This window comes from Pipistrellus hanaki (genome assembly GCF_964339955.1).
Source record: "Pipistrellus hanaki genome assembly, chromosome: 2".
Classification (NCBI taxonomy): domain Eukaryota; kingdom Metazoa; phylum Chordata; class Mammalia; order Chiroptera; family Vespertilionidae; genus Pipistrellus; species Pipistrellus hanaki.
Window position 1 is genome coordinate 160,774,769 of NC_140504.1, and position 16,623 is coordinate 160,791,391.

The window sequence follows — 16,623 nt, forward strand, 5'->3', positions numbered from 1 at the left end:
ATTCATAATGTTATCTTCATGGGTGTGTTTTGTTATTTCTATTTTTTAAGATGGGAAACTGAAGCAGGAGGGTAAGTAACTTGCCCTTTGTTATAGAAACAGTGAGTGGTGTGGCTAATATTGGAACCCAAGTCTGACTCTCCACTAATAGCATCTCCAAAATTATAGGCATAAAAATTCATTGTCTTGGCTTTCATTCATCCAAACTAATAAACATTTTCAGAACTTGGAGCAGCACTATGCTAACAATATTGCTGTGATAAGACTGCCCCTCAAGGAGACCAAAGGGAGAGCATTTCTCTGGGGCTCTTTCCTCCCACCTGTCTCCCCAGGATGAAGCCCCTATACATTGTGGCCACCAAGAACCCTCTAAATAAACTAACAAACATGGTGTTTTGTAGCACAAGGGTGATGATGCTTCCAGTTTCAATGAGGAAAACCTCATCTACAGTACCGTGGATCTCTTCTTTGCTGGAACCGAGACAACTTCGACAACACTGCGCTGGGGTCTGCTTTACATGGCCCTCAACCCAGAAATCCAAGGTGAGCAAGCTGGGCCAGGACACAGTGGTGCCTCCTGGACACACTGCCCCAAAGTTGAGAGCAGAAGATAGCATGGTGGAGAGGAAAGATAGGCAGGACAGTCACCAGGCTCCAAGCCATGTGGATGTAAGAACAGGCATGTTCTTCATTTTTTCTGTCGTGATTGTAATGGAGCCACATCATTACAAATATAATAGGAGTCCCTGCCCTCAGGACACTCTACTTGGGAAAACAGGGAAGTTAATTGACATTGTGGTGAGTTCCAGGAAAGTTACATTCTCACAAGAAATCTGGTCTTAGTGGAAGTTAGATGTCAAACAATACAGATGGACTGAAGGACAGAGGGAAGGAGGAAGGGAAGGAGGGAGGGAGGAAAGAAATGAGGGAGGCAAAGAAAAGGGAGGGAGAAAAAAGACCTGTTCCTAGCCTTCACTCCTTTTAGGTTTTCTTGCATTGCCCTGTGGAAAATGTTTAAACTTCTTACTTCTTACCTTCTGCTGTGCCTCTTACTTCCTATCCAGCCTCAACTCACCCTCCCTGCATGGGGACTTCATTAAATTACCTGTCATTTTCTTTGCATTGTCATTATGTGTGCCTGTGTCATCGCCCCTGGTGTTCTTTGTACAACAGTGGTTCTCAACCTTCTTTATGCTGGGACCCTTTAATACAATTCCTTATGCTGTGGTGACCCCCAACCATAAAATTATTTTTGTTGCTACTTCAGAACTGTAATTTTGCTGCTGTTATGAATTGTAATTCAAATGTCTGTGTTTTCTCATGGTCTTAGGCGATCCTGATAGTGTTTCTCAAAAATATATTTCTCTAATTTTTCTACTTGGCAAACGACTAACTCTGCTTGAAGAATCTGCTCAACATCACCTCTCATGTTTTCCAAATCCTCTGGAACATTAGTAGCATTCTCTTTCTCTAGAGATGACCTGATGCCCCTCCATAACTGTGCTATTGCATATTATTTGTATATCTGCTCCACAAACTGTAGTCCATTCAGTGACAGTGACTGTTATAATCAGTTTTCTTTCTCCAGGCCCCAGAACAGTTTGATCACATGAGGAATTAGATTTGTTATAATACAACTTTTTAAATTCTGGGTAACAGTTTATTAAAGGGACATAAAATCTATTTAGTGAATCAAGACCTTTTTTGTTTTGTTAATCCTCACCAGATGATATTTTTTTCATTTGATTTTTAGAGAGAGAGGAAGGGAAGGAGACAGAGAGAAACACCAATGTGAGAGACACATCAATTGGTTGCTTCCCTTTCGATCCCTGACCAGGGCCAGGGATCAAACCTGCAACCGAGGTACATGCCCTTGATCACATTTGAACCTTGGATTCTTCAGTCTGGGAATCGAGACTCTATCCAGTTAGCCAAAGAAGCTAGGGCAAGACCTTTTTTTTCCCCCTAAAATAAAAATAGAATAGAAAAGATCAGAGTGCTTTCCATGTACTATGGATAAGTTTGTTCATGCAACTTGAGATATATATATATTTCAGAAAGGAAGGGAGAGGGAGAGAGAGATAGAAATATATATATATATATATATATATATATATATATATATATATATATAATATCCTGAGTCATGATGCAAAATGCCTTTGCAACTGTGAATTAAAGTTTTTAAAAAAGTGTAAAAGCTTACCTAGTTAGGTTACAGACTTAGCCTCCAAAATAATAATGGTTAAACTGATAAAAGTTTACACCCATGTTCATAGCAGTGTTATTCACATACCGCCAAGAGGTGGAAGTAGCCAAGTGTCCATTGATGATAAACAGATAAAAAAAAAAAAAGGAGTATAATGGAACATCATTCATCCTTAAAAAGGAAGGCTAATCTGACACATACTTAAACATGGATAAACCTAGAGGCCATTATGCTAAGTGAAATAAGGTAGTTACACACACAAAAATAATACTGTATGAATCCACTTATATGAGGTATCAAGAGGAATCACATTCATAGAAACTGAAAGTAGACTGGTACTTGCCAGAGGCTGGGGAATGGGAAGAAATGGAGATTTGTTGTGTAATAAATACAGTTTCACTTTTGCATGTTAGAAAAGTTCTGAAGGTTGGTTGCATAATAATGTGACTATTCTTAACACTATTAAACTATACACTTAAAAAAGGTTAAAATGATACATTTTATGTGTATTTTAACATGATTAGAATGTTGGTATGTATATATATATATATATATATATATATATATTTCAGAAAGGAAGGGAGAGGGAGAGAGAGATAGAAACATCAGTGATGAGAGAATCATTGATCAGCTGCCTCCTGAATGCCCCCTACTGGGGATGGAACCTGCAACCCAGACATATGCCTTGACCATAATTGAACCTGGGACTCTTCAATCTGCAGGTTAATGCTCTATCCACCGAGCCAAACTGGCTATGGCTCTTGAATGTTTTAAATGGATGGTAAAAACATATATAGAAGTTTATATATCAAAACTTGAACTGTGCTCTACAGAGTTCTTTGGATTCCAAGCTCTTTCCACTGTGTTGTTCTGATGTATCTAAATAATGTTCTTATTAGCACAAAGATGTCTCCCCAATGAGAAGGGCTCAAAAGCACACACCCTTCTTTTAAGGGTATGTTTCAATTATTAAACACTAGTGGCCTGGTGCATGGATTCATGCACATTGAAATTAGTTAGAAGAAATATTTTAACATCTCTATTTGCCTTTTCTCTATAATAGAAGTGTCAACCAAATTCACGATTGACAATGACAGATCAAAACACATGCATGTGATTGTCATGAGCTTTATATGTATCACTCATGTATGAGTCAACTTAATCTTTTAAATATAGAATAAACTTGCTTAATTAGATCTGCCTTCTGATTTAGCTAAACTTTTTCCAGCTAAGTGAAGCACTCCAACTTCTCTTTCAGGTAATTGTCAACAACACAGCAGTAAATATCAACATGAAGCAGATTATTATTGTAGATCACACAGGTAGTACAAAGGGTAAAATACTTAATTGCAGCAGTGTTTGACTATTCTGCACAGTGAGAAAACGTGAAGTCCTTTTCAAGGCCTACCATTTCTTACTTCTTTTCAGTCGCGTCAAGTTTCTAAGCTTTCTAAATCCCTGTTTTCTGGCTAATGAAAAGAAAATAGAATTCCACCAAGTCTCCTATCTACCTACTCCAGGACTTCTGTGAGGATCAAATGAGTTGCGGCATGGGAAAATGCTTCACAGACATTTGGTTGCAGTGTAAAATGTTTGCACCTGGCTATAAAGCAAGTTGTCTTCCTGGGCTGAAGAAACTCTAAGGAGGCTAGATGCTAGGGACAGAAAGCTGGGCTTTGCTATGTGACATCATTACCTGGAGCCCACAGCCACTGTTTCTGGGCTAAGTTGAGCTATGGGCTGCATTTTGCTTAATGGGGTCTCAGCAGTATCAGTTGTAATTTGATGGATAGTCACCCACTTGGGGGAATCTGAGTGTTGCTTTGTGGGCGCCAGGTCCAAGGTTCTGTTTCTTTGGTAAATGGCCAGTGCACATCAAGACAAGTCCTGCATTGAGTGACTGCCCCCTGGTGGTCAGTGTGCATCATAGCAACCAATCGGACAGAGGGACATTTAGCATATTAACCATATATGTATGTATATATATATATATATATATATATATATATATATATATATATTCCTCCTATACACTTTCTATTGATCAAAATTTAATCACATGGTCATATGTAATAGAAAGGGAATCTGGCATATGTAGTCTTTGGCTGGATAAATAGGTATCCAGCTAAAATCTCTATTATTGTATAAAAAAACAAAACAAAACAAAAAAAACAAAGGGGGTGGGGGGGAACAGCTATTGGGAGGCAATTAGCAGTTTTTATCATTGTCTTATTCCAGAGCCCACTTTCCACTCTTATTACCTCCTTGACAAACAAGAGTCTATGCAACCTACTATAATGTTAACATTTTGATCCTAGTTATTCCACTCCTTAGCTTCACAAGGCTCAAGGAAAGGTATTGAATGCAAGAACTTACTTTTCTTTTCAAGAAAAAGTGCAAGCTGAGATTGACAGAGTGATTGGCCAGTCGAAGCAGCCAAGCACAGATGCTCGGGAGCTCATGCCCTACACCAATGCTGTCATCCATGAGGTGCAGAGAATGGGAAATATCGTCCCCCTGAATGTGCCCAGGGAAGTAAACAATGCTACCACCTTGGCTGGATACCACTTACCCAAGGTAATGAGGGACTCCTGCTTCAGATCTTAAAGCTTATTGCTTTGAAAGGTAGAATCTGAATTTGAAAAGTGACTGATTCTTGTCCTAGGGAATTACTTTAATGGGGAGAGATATTTTACTTGTTTCAATATTAATTTTTGTCCTTGGGTAAACATTAATTCAACTAGGTAGTAATAGTTATTATGGAAAAAAAGGATATTCCTAGGTCAAATATGTCTAACCAAAGACTGGCTTTTCTTTTTTTTCTTTTTAAAATATATTTTATTGATTTTTTTTTTTTTTTTTACAGAGAGCAAGGGAGAGACATAGAGAGCTAGAAACGTCGATGAGAAAGAAACATCAACCAGCTGCCTCCTGCACATCCCGTACTGGGGATGTGCCCACAACCAATGTACATGCCCCTGACCAGAATCAAACCTAGGACCTTTCAGTCCGCAGACCAACGCTCTACCACTGAGCCAAACCGGTTTTGGCAAGACTGGCTTTTCTTTGCTGTGGGATTGCTCAGTGTTTTTACTATGAAATGTGTATTGTGAATTTCTGTGGAGATGCAACTGACTTTGCATGGAATCTTCTTCTTGGCCTTGGTAGAGCATCTCACAGGATTAGGGACTTGTCAGAATTACCTTAGAAAATTTTGTTTCACAATCCTGGGTCTACTATATAGAACATTAAGATATAAAGGGATAATTGAGACCATCTAGGCCATCTAGGTCAGCAAACTCATTAGTCAACAGAGCCAAATATCAACAGTAAACTATTAAAAGTTCTTTTGAGAGCCACATTATTTAAACTTAAACTATAAAAGGTAGGTACATTATTATGAACTTAATTAGGGTATTCCTAAGCTGTCCTTTGCTAAAAACTCAAGGGGCCAAAAAGCCGCATGTGGTTCACAAGCTGCAGTTTGCTGACTGATCTAGGCCAACATCACATTAATCCTGGTGTTTCTAATGTAATATCCCTATAGGTGTTTTTTCAGTTTTTACTTGTAGCCCTGTGATGGGAGAAACCAATCCAAGTGTGTGCAATATTAAGTATTAGAAAAGCAGAGAAAGAACACACACTTGTTAAGCAGTAATTATGTTCCATGGACTACATAGTTTCTTTCAAAATATGTTAATCAGTCCTCAGAATAAGTCTGTTCTTTCTATTTTATAAACTGAGAAGTACGATCTCATAGCGATTCAGCTTGTATTAGGTCCCTCAACTACAAAGTGACAACAATTGGGTTCAAGAACCAGATCTGTTCTGATTCCCAGGCTCATCTTTTTTGTACTAAATCATGTTCTCTACACAGGAGTTGTTTGACTTTGACCTTAAAAGGGTCTTCTTGCAATTGCTCTTAATTTGTCCCTGTTTAATTCTGTGTCCTCACAAAGGAAATTCTGATCTCACTCTACCAACTAGGCTTATGATCTTAGCAAACATCTCTCCTATGCCACCTAGCGCCTTTTCTGCACACTGCACCTTTACAGCTCCCTTGCTTTTTCACCACTTTGGTCAACCTCTGTGGGTCCATTCCAGTTGTATATGTCCCTCTGCATATGTCTTACCCGGAGATGAACTGAATAGGCAGAACCAGAGGGGATTTCCCATTGTACACGTTTTGGTCATTGTCCCTGCAGAGCCATGAAAAGCCGCTATACCTGCAGCTATTGCACTTATGATTTCTTGCCCATTGACCATGTTGTAGGTGAAGGCTGAGGTTTAAATTATGTCACAGGTGCTGCTTGCATTTTTTTTTTTTAAAAAAAGACCTTATTGATTTTTACAGAGAATAAGATAGTGGGTTGGGGAGGGTGAGGATATGGTACATGCCCTTGACCGGAATTGAACCTGGGACCCTTCAGTCCGCAGGGCAACACTCTATTCACTGAGCCAAACCAGTTAGGGCTGCTTGCATTTTCATAGCAATTCATGTAAGCTTCAGGAAACACCCCAGCTCTACCACTTATTTTTAATATCTAGTTTAATAACCATCCTGAGAACTGACAGTGACTAAGTTGTAGAGACTAAGTGACTAAGTTGTAGAGACTAAGCTGACATGGCTTTGACATCAAGTAGACATAGTAGAAAGCATGGTTCTCCCTCCTCTGTTTTGTGACTCTGGGCACATTATTTAACCCCTAAGAGCTTCAATTTCTTTAGTTGTAATGTGTATTAAACCTACCTCACAGGTTGAGGTAAAATGAGGTTATGCATGTTGAATGTTAAATCTAGTGCTTAGTACTTAAATTAAGTTATCCTTTATTAATCCAACAAATGTTCATTAAGCACCTAAAATGCTCAGGCCTGAGAAAACAAACCTGAGGAAAATAACCATGCAACTACATACTCAGAAACCATGGCAACTGCCCCACTGAAAAAATTCTCACATCTCTATAAAGATGCAGGCTGGCTGGAATGGGAAGTAATAGCAGGAGTGGTCAGAGGAGGCTGCCAAAGGAAGTGATGTTTGAGGTGAGGGCAGCAGAATGCTTAAGAGTTAGGAAGAAAGACATGAAGACACTGTAAACAACATTTTAAAAGGTACAAAATGAGTGAGAACAGAGCTGTTTGAACAGTGGAAAAACGGCTGATGAAGTGGAAGTGCAGGCAGAGACTGAGTGGCCCAGACAGGGGTCAGGCCATGGATTTGTCCCCCAAGAGCAATGGGAAGCTGTTAAAGGATTCTATCAAGTTCAAAGCTGGTGGGTGAGTAGGTGGGTGTGACATGATTAAATCTTATTTGAAGCTCACTGGGCTTGCAGAGTATGAAGCAGATGGAAAGAGGAAAGAGAAGATGTAGGGCATAGTTAGCCAGCTATTGTAGGCATACAGGCAAGCAAGAGGGTAGCCAGGAGTAGATGGTAACAGTGGGCATAGCATGGAGGTGACAGAATTAAGAGAAATTTAAAGTAAAATTGTCCAGCCTCACAGAAGGGTTACATGAAGGATCAATGGAGAAAAAAGAGGCATTAAGGAGGACTCTTGGGTTTCTTGATATGTGCCTGTTGAATAGTGGTTCCTTTTACTGGACAACCTGATTCTCTTATTAAACCTGGGCAGTACAGTAGACATTGGAGGGAAGAGAAAAAAAGAACAGGGATGAATGAGACATAGTTTACCTTGCTGGAACTGCCATGGTCACCACTAAACTGAGCAGCTGGGTTGACTTTGGTACAGTACTGACTGGCAAAACTCTATGTTATTTCTCATTGGTGCATGCATGTTTGCTCTCAGGTCTTACACTGACAGGTCCCTGCAGAGGACATCCATACTACAGTCAAGAGTAGCTGTACTTCCCTAGGAAATTCCCAGGAGGCATTTGCAGTCCATCATTGCAAGGGCCCTGGAAAGGTTGGGGTGGGGAGCTGGGCTCAGAAAACAGTGGGTTGGGGAGGGTGAGGATATGGTCAGGCCCTGGCTTGGGAGCAGGGGACTTCCAGCCCTCTGCATGGGGTGTTGCATGGGTCAAGCCTTGCCTGAGTCTTTGCTGCCTTCTCCAGGGGACCATGATCATGACCAATCTGACCGCACTGCACAGGGACCCTGAAGAGTGGGCCACCCCCAACACATTCAATCCGGAGCACTTCCTAGAGAATGGACAGTTTAAGAAAAGGGAAGCCTTTCTGCCTTTCTCAATAGGTGAGTTCTACAAAATAAGAGGGTGTGAATTCAGAGCTCCCCTCTGCCCTCTCCTGATCCTCTCCCCATCATCCTTGGCTTTAGCTGGAATGCCTCCAAACAGCCCTGCCCAGCGTGATTTCCTCTTATTGCTGTTCCAGTTCAGGATTCCCAGGGCTGGAGTGGCTCCAGGCTGCCCTTTCTTCCTCAGCCCTTGCTCGGCAGGCAGGGCAGCCTGAAGATTCCAGCTTCACTCCGTTCTGTCCCCCGAAACACTGGGGACAGAGACGCAGACCCTGCCTCTTGTCATCTTCACAGAATTTCTAAGGGACACCCACTCACACAGAACTAGAGACAATTTACAATATGGGGGTGGGGAGGGGCAATGAAAGTGGCTAATTGCTTATCATTATGGGCATCAGGAGTGATGCTAATGCCATCCTGGACTAGATGGGATTCTATTCTATATGCACCCCCTTTTGCCTTTTTACATTTTACTTATGCTGTAAAAGGTTAGTTAATACATTTACAAGGTAAACAACTTGAATGTGCAAAAGAGGATGTTGTGAAAACTCTCTCATGTTTTCAAACAACCAGTTCCAAAGGCTTTTTAAACCCATAATATTGTAAAATGAATAATAAGAATTCTTAGTATCTTTATTAGTTTTGGGCTTCGTATTTCTCATGGGTTATTTCTTTTTTATTAAGTTATTTTAAATATATTTTATTGATTATTTTACAGAGAGAAAGGGAGAAAGATAGAGAGCTAGAAACGTCGATGAGAGAGAAACATCGACCAGCTGCTTCTTGCACACCCCCTACCGGGGATGTGACCGCAACCAATGTACATGCCTTTGTCAGGAATCGAACCTGGAACCTTTCAGTCCGCAGACTGATGCTCTACCACTGAGCCAAACCGGTTTCGGCCATAGGTTATTTCTTTAGTCCTGGAAATGTGTGCTGAGCCAGTACTTATCCCCGAGCATACTTCAGAGATAATGAAACTGAAGCTTGAGGGGTAGAGTGTGGCATCTTTTACATCTGTTATTGACTTGTTTACATTTCCCCTTTTCACACTTATTTTTTTCTTTTTGCATTGAATATGTATTACTTAGGGAGAAAATAAATTATTACACACAGAAGAGAGATGGTGGTTGTGACCAGTGAGGGGTGCTGTAGCCCAAGAAGGGGGAGGGGGGGGCGCATTTGTGAAAGGGAAGGAACAGCGGAAGCCTAGAGTGGGTGTCAGAGCACCAGAAAGATGAGGCAGGATCTGCACAGAGTGGCTATGGTACTGATGGGAGATAAGTTATATACACGGGATACTCATTCAATGAGTAAGTAAACATATCAAGGATAATGGGGGAGGGGGGTAGTTATAAATAGGGGTTTATAAATAGTTATATATAGTTATGATATTAGAATGAACTCTGTGGTGTTGGATTGAAATAAGAGGTTATCTATACAAACTCAGATTTTTAATAGATTTGTAGGTAGATAATTAGATACAGTAGTAAATCCTACATAATCAAAGAGTAATATATAAATTGACCATACCTCTGCTACACCCACAAGCCATGCCCACCAGCCAATCAAAGAGAGTATTCAAATAAACCCAACCAAGATGGCTACAGCCACAGAGGGAAGGAAGAAGGCTTGGGTTTCCCAGGTGACAGAGGGCGGAAGCCAAGCTTTCTGCCTACTCTTGCCGACCAAGGCCTCCAATCAAGGCTACAAAGTTTAATTATAGAAGGTAAACAAATCCAAACAGAAATGGCTGCTGGCTGCAGAGTGAGCAGAAGGTTGGCTCTGCTCCAGGCTACAAAGTTTCAATTGTAGAAGATAAATAAATCCCAGATACCAGGGCTTCTGCTTGGGTCACCAGGGGGTGTGGCTGGCCTGTAAACCACCACAGGCCCCTTGCCCAGCCTGCTCCACACCCCAAGGGAACCCCACCCTGATCTGGGACACCATTCAGGGCAAACCAGCTGGCCCCCACACATGCACCATGCTGCTATCCTATCTAATAAAAGACTAATATGCAGATTGATCATCACTTCAACACACAATATGGCTGCCACCATGTGATAAAAAATGCTGGCCCCATGTGGACACAAGATGGCCATCAGGGGATGGCAGTTGGGAGGGACCAAGCCTGAAAGGGAGGGCAATTGGGGGCAATCATGCCTTCAGAGGAGGGCAGTTAAAGGTGATCAAGCCAGAAGAGGAGGGAAGTTGGGGGCAAACAGGCTGGCAGGGGAGCAGTTAGGCATCAATCAGGCTGGCATGGGAGTGGTTAGGGGGTGATAAGGCTGGCAGGCAGACACAGTTAGGGGCAATCAGGAAGGCAGGCAGACAAGCAGTTGGGAGCCAGCAGTCCTGAATTGTGAGAGGGATCCCAAATTGGAGAGGGTTCAGGCTGGGCTGAGGGACACCCCTCTCGCCCTCGTGCACAAATTTCGTGCACCGGGCCTCTAGTATAGATATAAACATGGTTGTATATATCCTCACATTTAAATATATACTCATGCTATATACACTAAAGGCCCGGTGCACAAATTCCTGCACATTGAAAGGAAATTAATTAGAAGAAATATTTTAATATCACTATTTGTCCTTTCTCTATAATAGAAGTGTCAAACCAAATTCACACTCAACAATTACAGATCAAAAATTATGTGCATGTTTAGAACAAGTGAGAGCTTTATATATATAGATGAACTTGCTTAATTAGATCTGCTTTCTGATTTAGCTAAACTTTTCCCAGCCCATTGAAGCACCCCAACTTCTCTTTCAGCTAATTGTTAGCAACGCAGCAATAAATATCAACATGAAGCAGATTATTATTGTAGATATCAAAGTGAGAACAAAGGTTAAAATATTTAACTGCAGCAGTGTTTGACTATATTCTGCACAGTGAGAAAACCTGAAGTCCATTTTCAAGATCCACCATTTTTTACTTCTTTTTAGTCAGGTCAAATTTCTAAGCTTTCTAAATCTGTTTTCCAGCTAATGAAAATAGGATTCTACTGAGTCTCCTATCTACTCCAGGACTTCTGTGAGGATAAAATGAGAAAAGGCATAGGGAAATGCTTCACAGATATTTGGTTACAGTGTAAAATGTTTGCACCTGGTTATAAAGCAAATCATGTTCCTGGCCTAAAGAACCTCCAAGGAGGCTAGTTGCTAGGGAGAGGAAGCCTGGTGTTGCAGTGTGACGTCATTACCCGGAGCCCACAGCTACAATTTCTGGGATGGGCTGTGGGCTGCATTTTGCACCATGGGATCTCAGCAGTGTTGGCTGTGGTTTGGTGGGATGTTGCTCCAGGTTGGTGGCAGGACCTGTGTCCCACTTGGGGGAAGCTGAGTATTGCTTTGTTGGCACCAGGGATGTTTCTTTGTAAATGGCCAGAATGCATCATGGCACCTTGTGCGTTCAGCATCTGCCCCCTGGTGGTAAGTGCACATCATAGCAACCAGTCAGATATTGGAGAGATGCTTAGCATATGAGCTTTTTATATAAGTAGATACTGAGTTGCTATACTCACCAAGATGCCTGGGAGTAACATCATCTCAATAACAATGAGCATGTCTAATGCTCAGATCTATTCGCTATCTACTAAAAGGAACCAGGAATTTGGGGGAAATCAGCTGATTCCAGGTTGAGGAAGGAAAAGCATGAGATAAGCCTGCAATGTGGTGGGTTTTTTTGTTTGTTTTGTTTTTTCTTTGTTTTTGTCCAAAGTAAGAAAATAGCAGCTTGAATGCTTATTTATTAGCCAAACCCAGAGTATATTGAGATCCAAACACTAATAACAAATTTTAACCCTTTAAATAAAATAGGAATCTGTGAATTCATTCCGATATAAGTGAGAGCATAAATAAAATAGGGAGAGAGCATTTCCTTTAGTAGAATTCTAATAATGTGGAAGGAATAATGGAATTTTAAAAGTCCCAATCAGGCAACCATTAGATTAATTAATAATTTGGGCAAAAAATAGCAAAGGAAACTAGTCCAGTGAGGAATGGTTATTAGTCTCAAAGTAGTATTTATCAGTTGCAAAGAGAAAAATAATAATTTTACAGGGGAGAAAGGATTACCACCGTAATCAAAATAAATTCACCAATAAGGGGGAAATCAAAAGCATGTCCCACCTAATATGGTGCAATAATAAGAACCAGCCTCCCTTGGATGATCCTACCACCAGAAATGCATGACCTCCCATAAGGGAACGTAAGAGACATTAACCAAATAATGGGTTTGTCATCTTCAAACTGCCAAAGTCAGGAAAGTTGAGAAATCTCTTGTGCGACAGCCAAATGCAACTCTTGATACTAAACTGGTCCCTTTTCTAAAGAAAGGACATTATTAGGAGAATGGCACACCTGATTGGGATCTGAGGAGAAGATGGTGGGAATTTCCTGATTTGATGATTCTGTGGGATAACATCCTTGTTTAAAGGGATACAAACTAAAGGTTTCATGGGTAATGTAGGCAATTCACTCTCAAATAACTCAGGAAAAATACATTATTATTATTGCAAGTTTTCTGTACATTTAAAATTACTTCAGAATAAAAGGTACAATGTGAAAAGTATCACAGTAAGGAATTGTAATACACAAAAAACTATTTTAGTAATGTTACCACCCACAAGATTTATTTAAAAATCATCTTTTAAACTATGTTCTTCCAGATTTTTTTTTAAATATATAAGAAACAGGATGAACTTACAGATAAGCTATTGTATAGCTAGAATCTGTATTATTATCCAGGAGATGTGTTAAAATACTTTGTTTTACTCTCTACAGTATTATTTGGATACACACTGGTGAAGGATCTGAGGGTGTAGCTCATGCAATATATAAAATAAAGTTCCCATGTTAAGCATGCATTTCTATCAATGCAGCGAGGAAGTTACTTAATTTTCCCTGAATCCCATATGTCTAGAAAGTGGGAGTGGTAGAATAGGACTTCTGTCCTTCTGCTTCCAGTTCTGAACTCACACAACAAGGACAGGAATGTGGCCTGGACAGGGAGGGCCATGTGTGAGCCATGGAGCAAAGGACGCAGCCTAGAGCCCCATGCCAGAAGCAAAGGGACTCCTGGAAAAAGGACGGCAAGCCAAAGGACTGTCAAGGACAGAGGCTGAAGCAGGGCCAGGGCAGAGAGCCATCCATGTTAGTGAGGTCCCCTATCATTAAGGAGGAAAATGTGAGCAGGAGAAAGAGGTCATGTACTTTAACACCCTGCTCTGACATTGACTGGCTTATACTTTTGGGTAGTATTCTTTTAAGGTTTGAAAAAATATTAATAGTGTTGTTTTCTGCCTCTGTTGTTGTTATTAATTGATTTTTCAGAGCCTGTAGGCTAAACACCCACATTCTAGGTCAACCCAGGCCTCTCCCTTCAATCACTGCATACAACCTTCACCTCCATTTGCTTGACCCCTGAAGGCACTGGAGTGAGCCCTGACATCAATTCTCTGCTTTGCTTAAGCCCAGTGTTGTCAGATTGAATGAGCCTCAGTACAGAGAGCCCTGGAGCCTAGAAGGCCCTCCCTGCTTTCAAGATATAAAAAAACTTTAGAGAAGATTTCAGTCCCTCTGGGCAAGGACACCAACTGGAAAGCTAACTCTTATGTTCTTGTCTTTCAGGAAAGCGGGTATGCCTTGGAGAACAGCTGGCCAGGGCTGAGCTCTTTATTTTCTTCACCTCCCTTTTGCAAAAATTTACCTTTAAGCCCCCGGACAATGAGGAGCTGAGCTTAGAGATCAGACTGGGCCTCACCATCTCCCCAGTAGAACACCGCCTCCTAGCAGTTCCTCGGGCATGAGGGCATTGGGGGAAGAGGGGAACGGAAAGCAGGGAGAATGGTCATGTCCTCTAAAGGCATGGGGACCTGTTCAGAAGGGAGGGACCATAATGGAAACTGGATTCAAATCTCGTTTTATCTCCTGCAATGTAGCCTTGAACAAATCATGTATCTCTAGAAAACTGAAAGATATTCCTAGTATAAAACCAATCACATCAGGCCTGGAACTTTAAATATCTGGGATCTTGCCTTCCATTTCTTTTTCCCAATCAGATTACCTGAGAAGCAGACTGGGAAATTGGCCAAAATATTTCATATAATAGGATCAGTCCCATCAATTGTAAAATAAAAGACTTTGGTGAAGGATCTGAGTTCCACTCCTGCTCTGCTGTCCATTTGTCCTGATTCCAGATGGTGAGGCATTCACACACTCTGTGTGGAATACATGTAAAGTGCCCAGAACTCATCCAGACCTAACAGATGGATTGGGACTCAGAGAAAATATGACAATTATGGTGAAACCTTGGGGAATAGATTGCTGAAGTTTCTGGTAATAAAAAATGATTCCTTTCCTCCCTCTCAAAGCTCCTTAGAGGGATTCTAATATGAGACCTTTTCCCACCCAAGCATTACAGAAATAAAAAAAATAAAAAATAAAAAATAAAAGTTTCTTCTGATTTGTATCTCTTTTATTGCTTATCTAGTTTGAAAGCTCCAGGCCACTTCTCGTCTTCTTTGCCATCAGTGTCTGACACACAATGTGCAAGCATATGACACTTTCTGTGGCCCCCTGGCCAAGGCACAGGTTTTACTCAAAACCGATTCAAGCTGTGAGTCTCTCTCTACTGCTGTCCTACAGAGACACAGACACATGCAAACTGCACTGTAAATTAAAACTGGTCCAGGGACAGAGGATTTACAGCAGAGAAGGAGCAGGACACACAGAGCTAGCATGAAAGTGTGCTAGGGTCTGGCAGATGAGACCTGCATGCTGGAGGGGGAGGGTCCAGTAAAGGGCTTCTCAGAAAGCCCCACCTACTTACAGCCAGGTGCCAGGGGCTAGCTAGGTGACTAAGTGAGGAATCAGGATAGCTTCCTAGGTGAGAAAGCTGCTTTGTCAGAACAGGGAATTTAGAGCTTAACTCTTGTCAACAGATGGTCCTTGGTGCCAAGTCAACACCAACAGGAATTCACAATTGAGGTGCAGTAAAGGAAAGTGTATTCAGTGCAAAACAGCTCAATTGTGATACAGCAAGGCTGTGAAAACAGCAGAGCTGTGAAGCGGCCCTGTGGCCTTGCCCCTCTGCTCCTCTACCCTGTCCCAGTCTGCCCCTGAGGGTCTGTTTTCCTCTGCTCCAGTGACATTTCTTCAATGTTTCCGCCCTAGCCAAAAAAAACACAGCTTTTAGTGTTTGGTGGGAAGGGAAAGTGCACTCCTGAGACAGAGGAGAACTGGCTTATATAGATAGAAGTCCTTGCCCCTATTTCCTGATTGGTCCATCCTCATGCGAATGAGAACTCCAAGTCCTTACAGTTTGATTGGTCCAAAAGGCATGGCCTTATTGGTCAGGATGGAGCTGTCCGATTGGCTGGTAGAGATGCTAATGGGGATATTGCTGTGCCACATTATGGAATGAGGAAGCCTCAGTTCTATTGGTTTATACAGGGATTCTAAGAACTCAGCAAGGATTGGTTCAAATGGTGGAAATAGTGTAGAAAAGGAGCTCAGTGCAGGAGGCAGGCAGCTTAGTGCAGGCTTCTCCCTGAAGTGCCATTTGCATGATAGGACCCTGTGTAGAAAAAGCTTCTAAATGCTGTTTTTGTGTTTTTTTCCTAATATTTTTTTAAAAATTGATTTTGAGAGAATAGAGAGCCAGAGATATTTTAGAGATCATCTCATTTGTTCCTCTCTCAGGAATGTCAGTTTTCCAATAGCTGAAAACTTATCTTTACTGACTTTGCCTAATTTCCTGGTTGTTGATGATAGAACAGCTAGTCCAGTGCCAATGATTCTTCCATAGCATGAAGCATAAAGTTTCATCACCATGTTGAGTTTTTCTGGAATTTAAGATGGGTGAGAACAACTTTTATTTCCCAAAATAATTCATAATAATTCCTCCTCTGTACTCACACCCCTTTCAGTGCTGCTCGACAATTTCTCCCATAAAGAGATAGACTCTGTGTTCATTCCCCTTTACTCTGGGCTGGCCTGCTGACCAACTTTGGCCCATAGAATGTGGTGAAATGGCTTCTGAGCTAGGGCTCCTCCTTGCTCTTTGGGGACTCTACGGCCACCATTTAAACAAGCTCATGTCACCCTGATGGATGAGGAGGAACACAGGCCTCGTTATTCCTGTCATGTTGCCCTAGATGACAGCTGGCCCACCACAGAGCTGTGCAAAGGGCCAATTGAGA

General features: G+C 41.5%; 1 protein-coding gene across 1 annotated transcript in view; it reads left to right on the top strand.

The window, feature by feature from the left end:
• The window catches only part of CYP2J2 (cytochrome P450 family 2 subfamily J member 2), a 28,030-nt gene extending 13,141 nt beyond the window's left edge, over nt 1-14,889 (top strand). The window contains exons 6-9 of the mRNA XM_084872982.1: nt 402-543; nt 4,599-4,786; nt 8,278-8,416; nt 14,051-14,889. Of these exons, the coding sequence (XP_084729108.1) occupies nt 402-543; nt 4,599-4,786; nt 8,278-8,416; nt 14,051-14,229 (648 nt within the window). The 3' untranslated portion in view covers nt 14,230-14,889. The remainder of the gene's footprint in view (nt 1-401; nt 544-4,598; nt 4,787-8,277; nt 8,417-14,050) is intronic.
• The last annotated feature ends 1,734 nt before the right edge of the window (nt 14,890-16,623 follow it).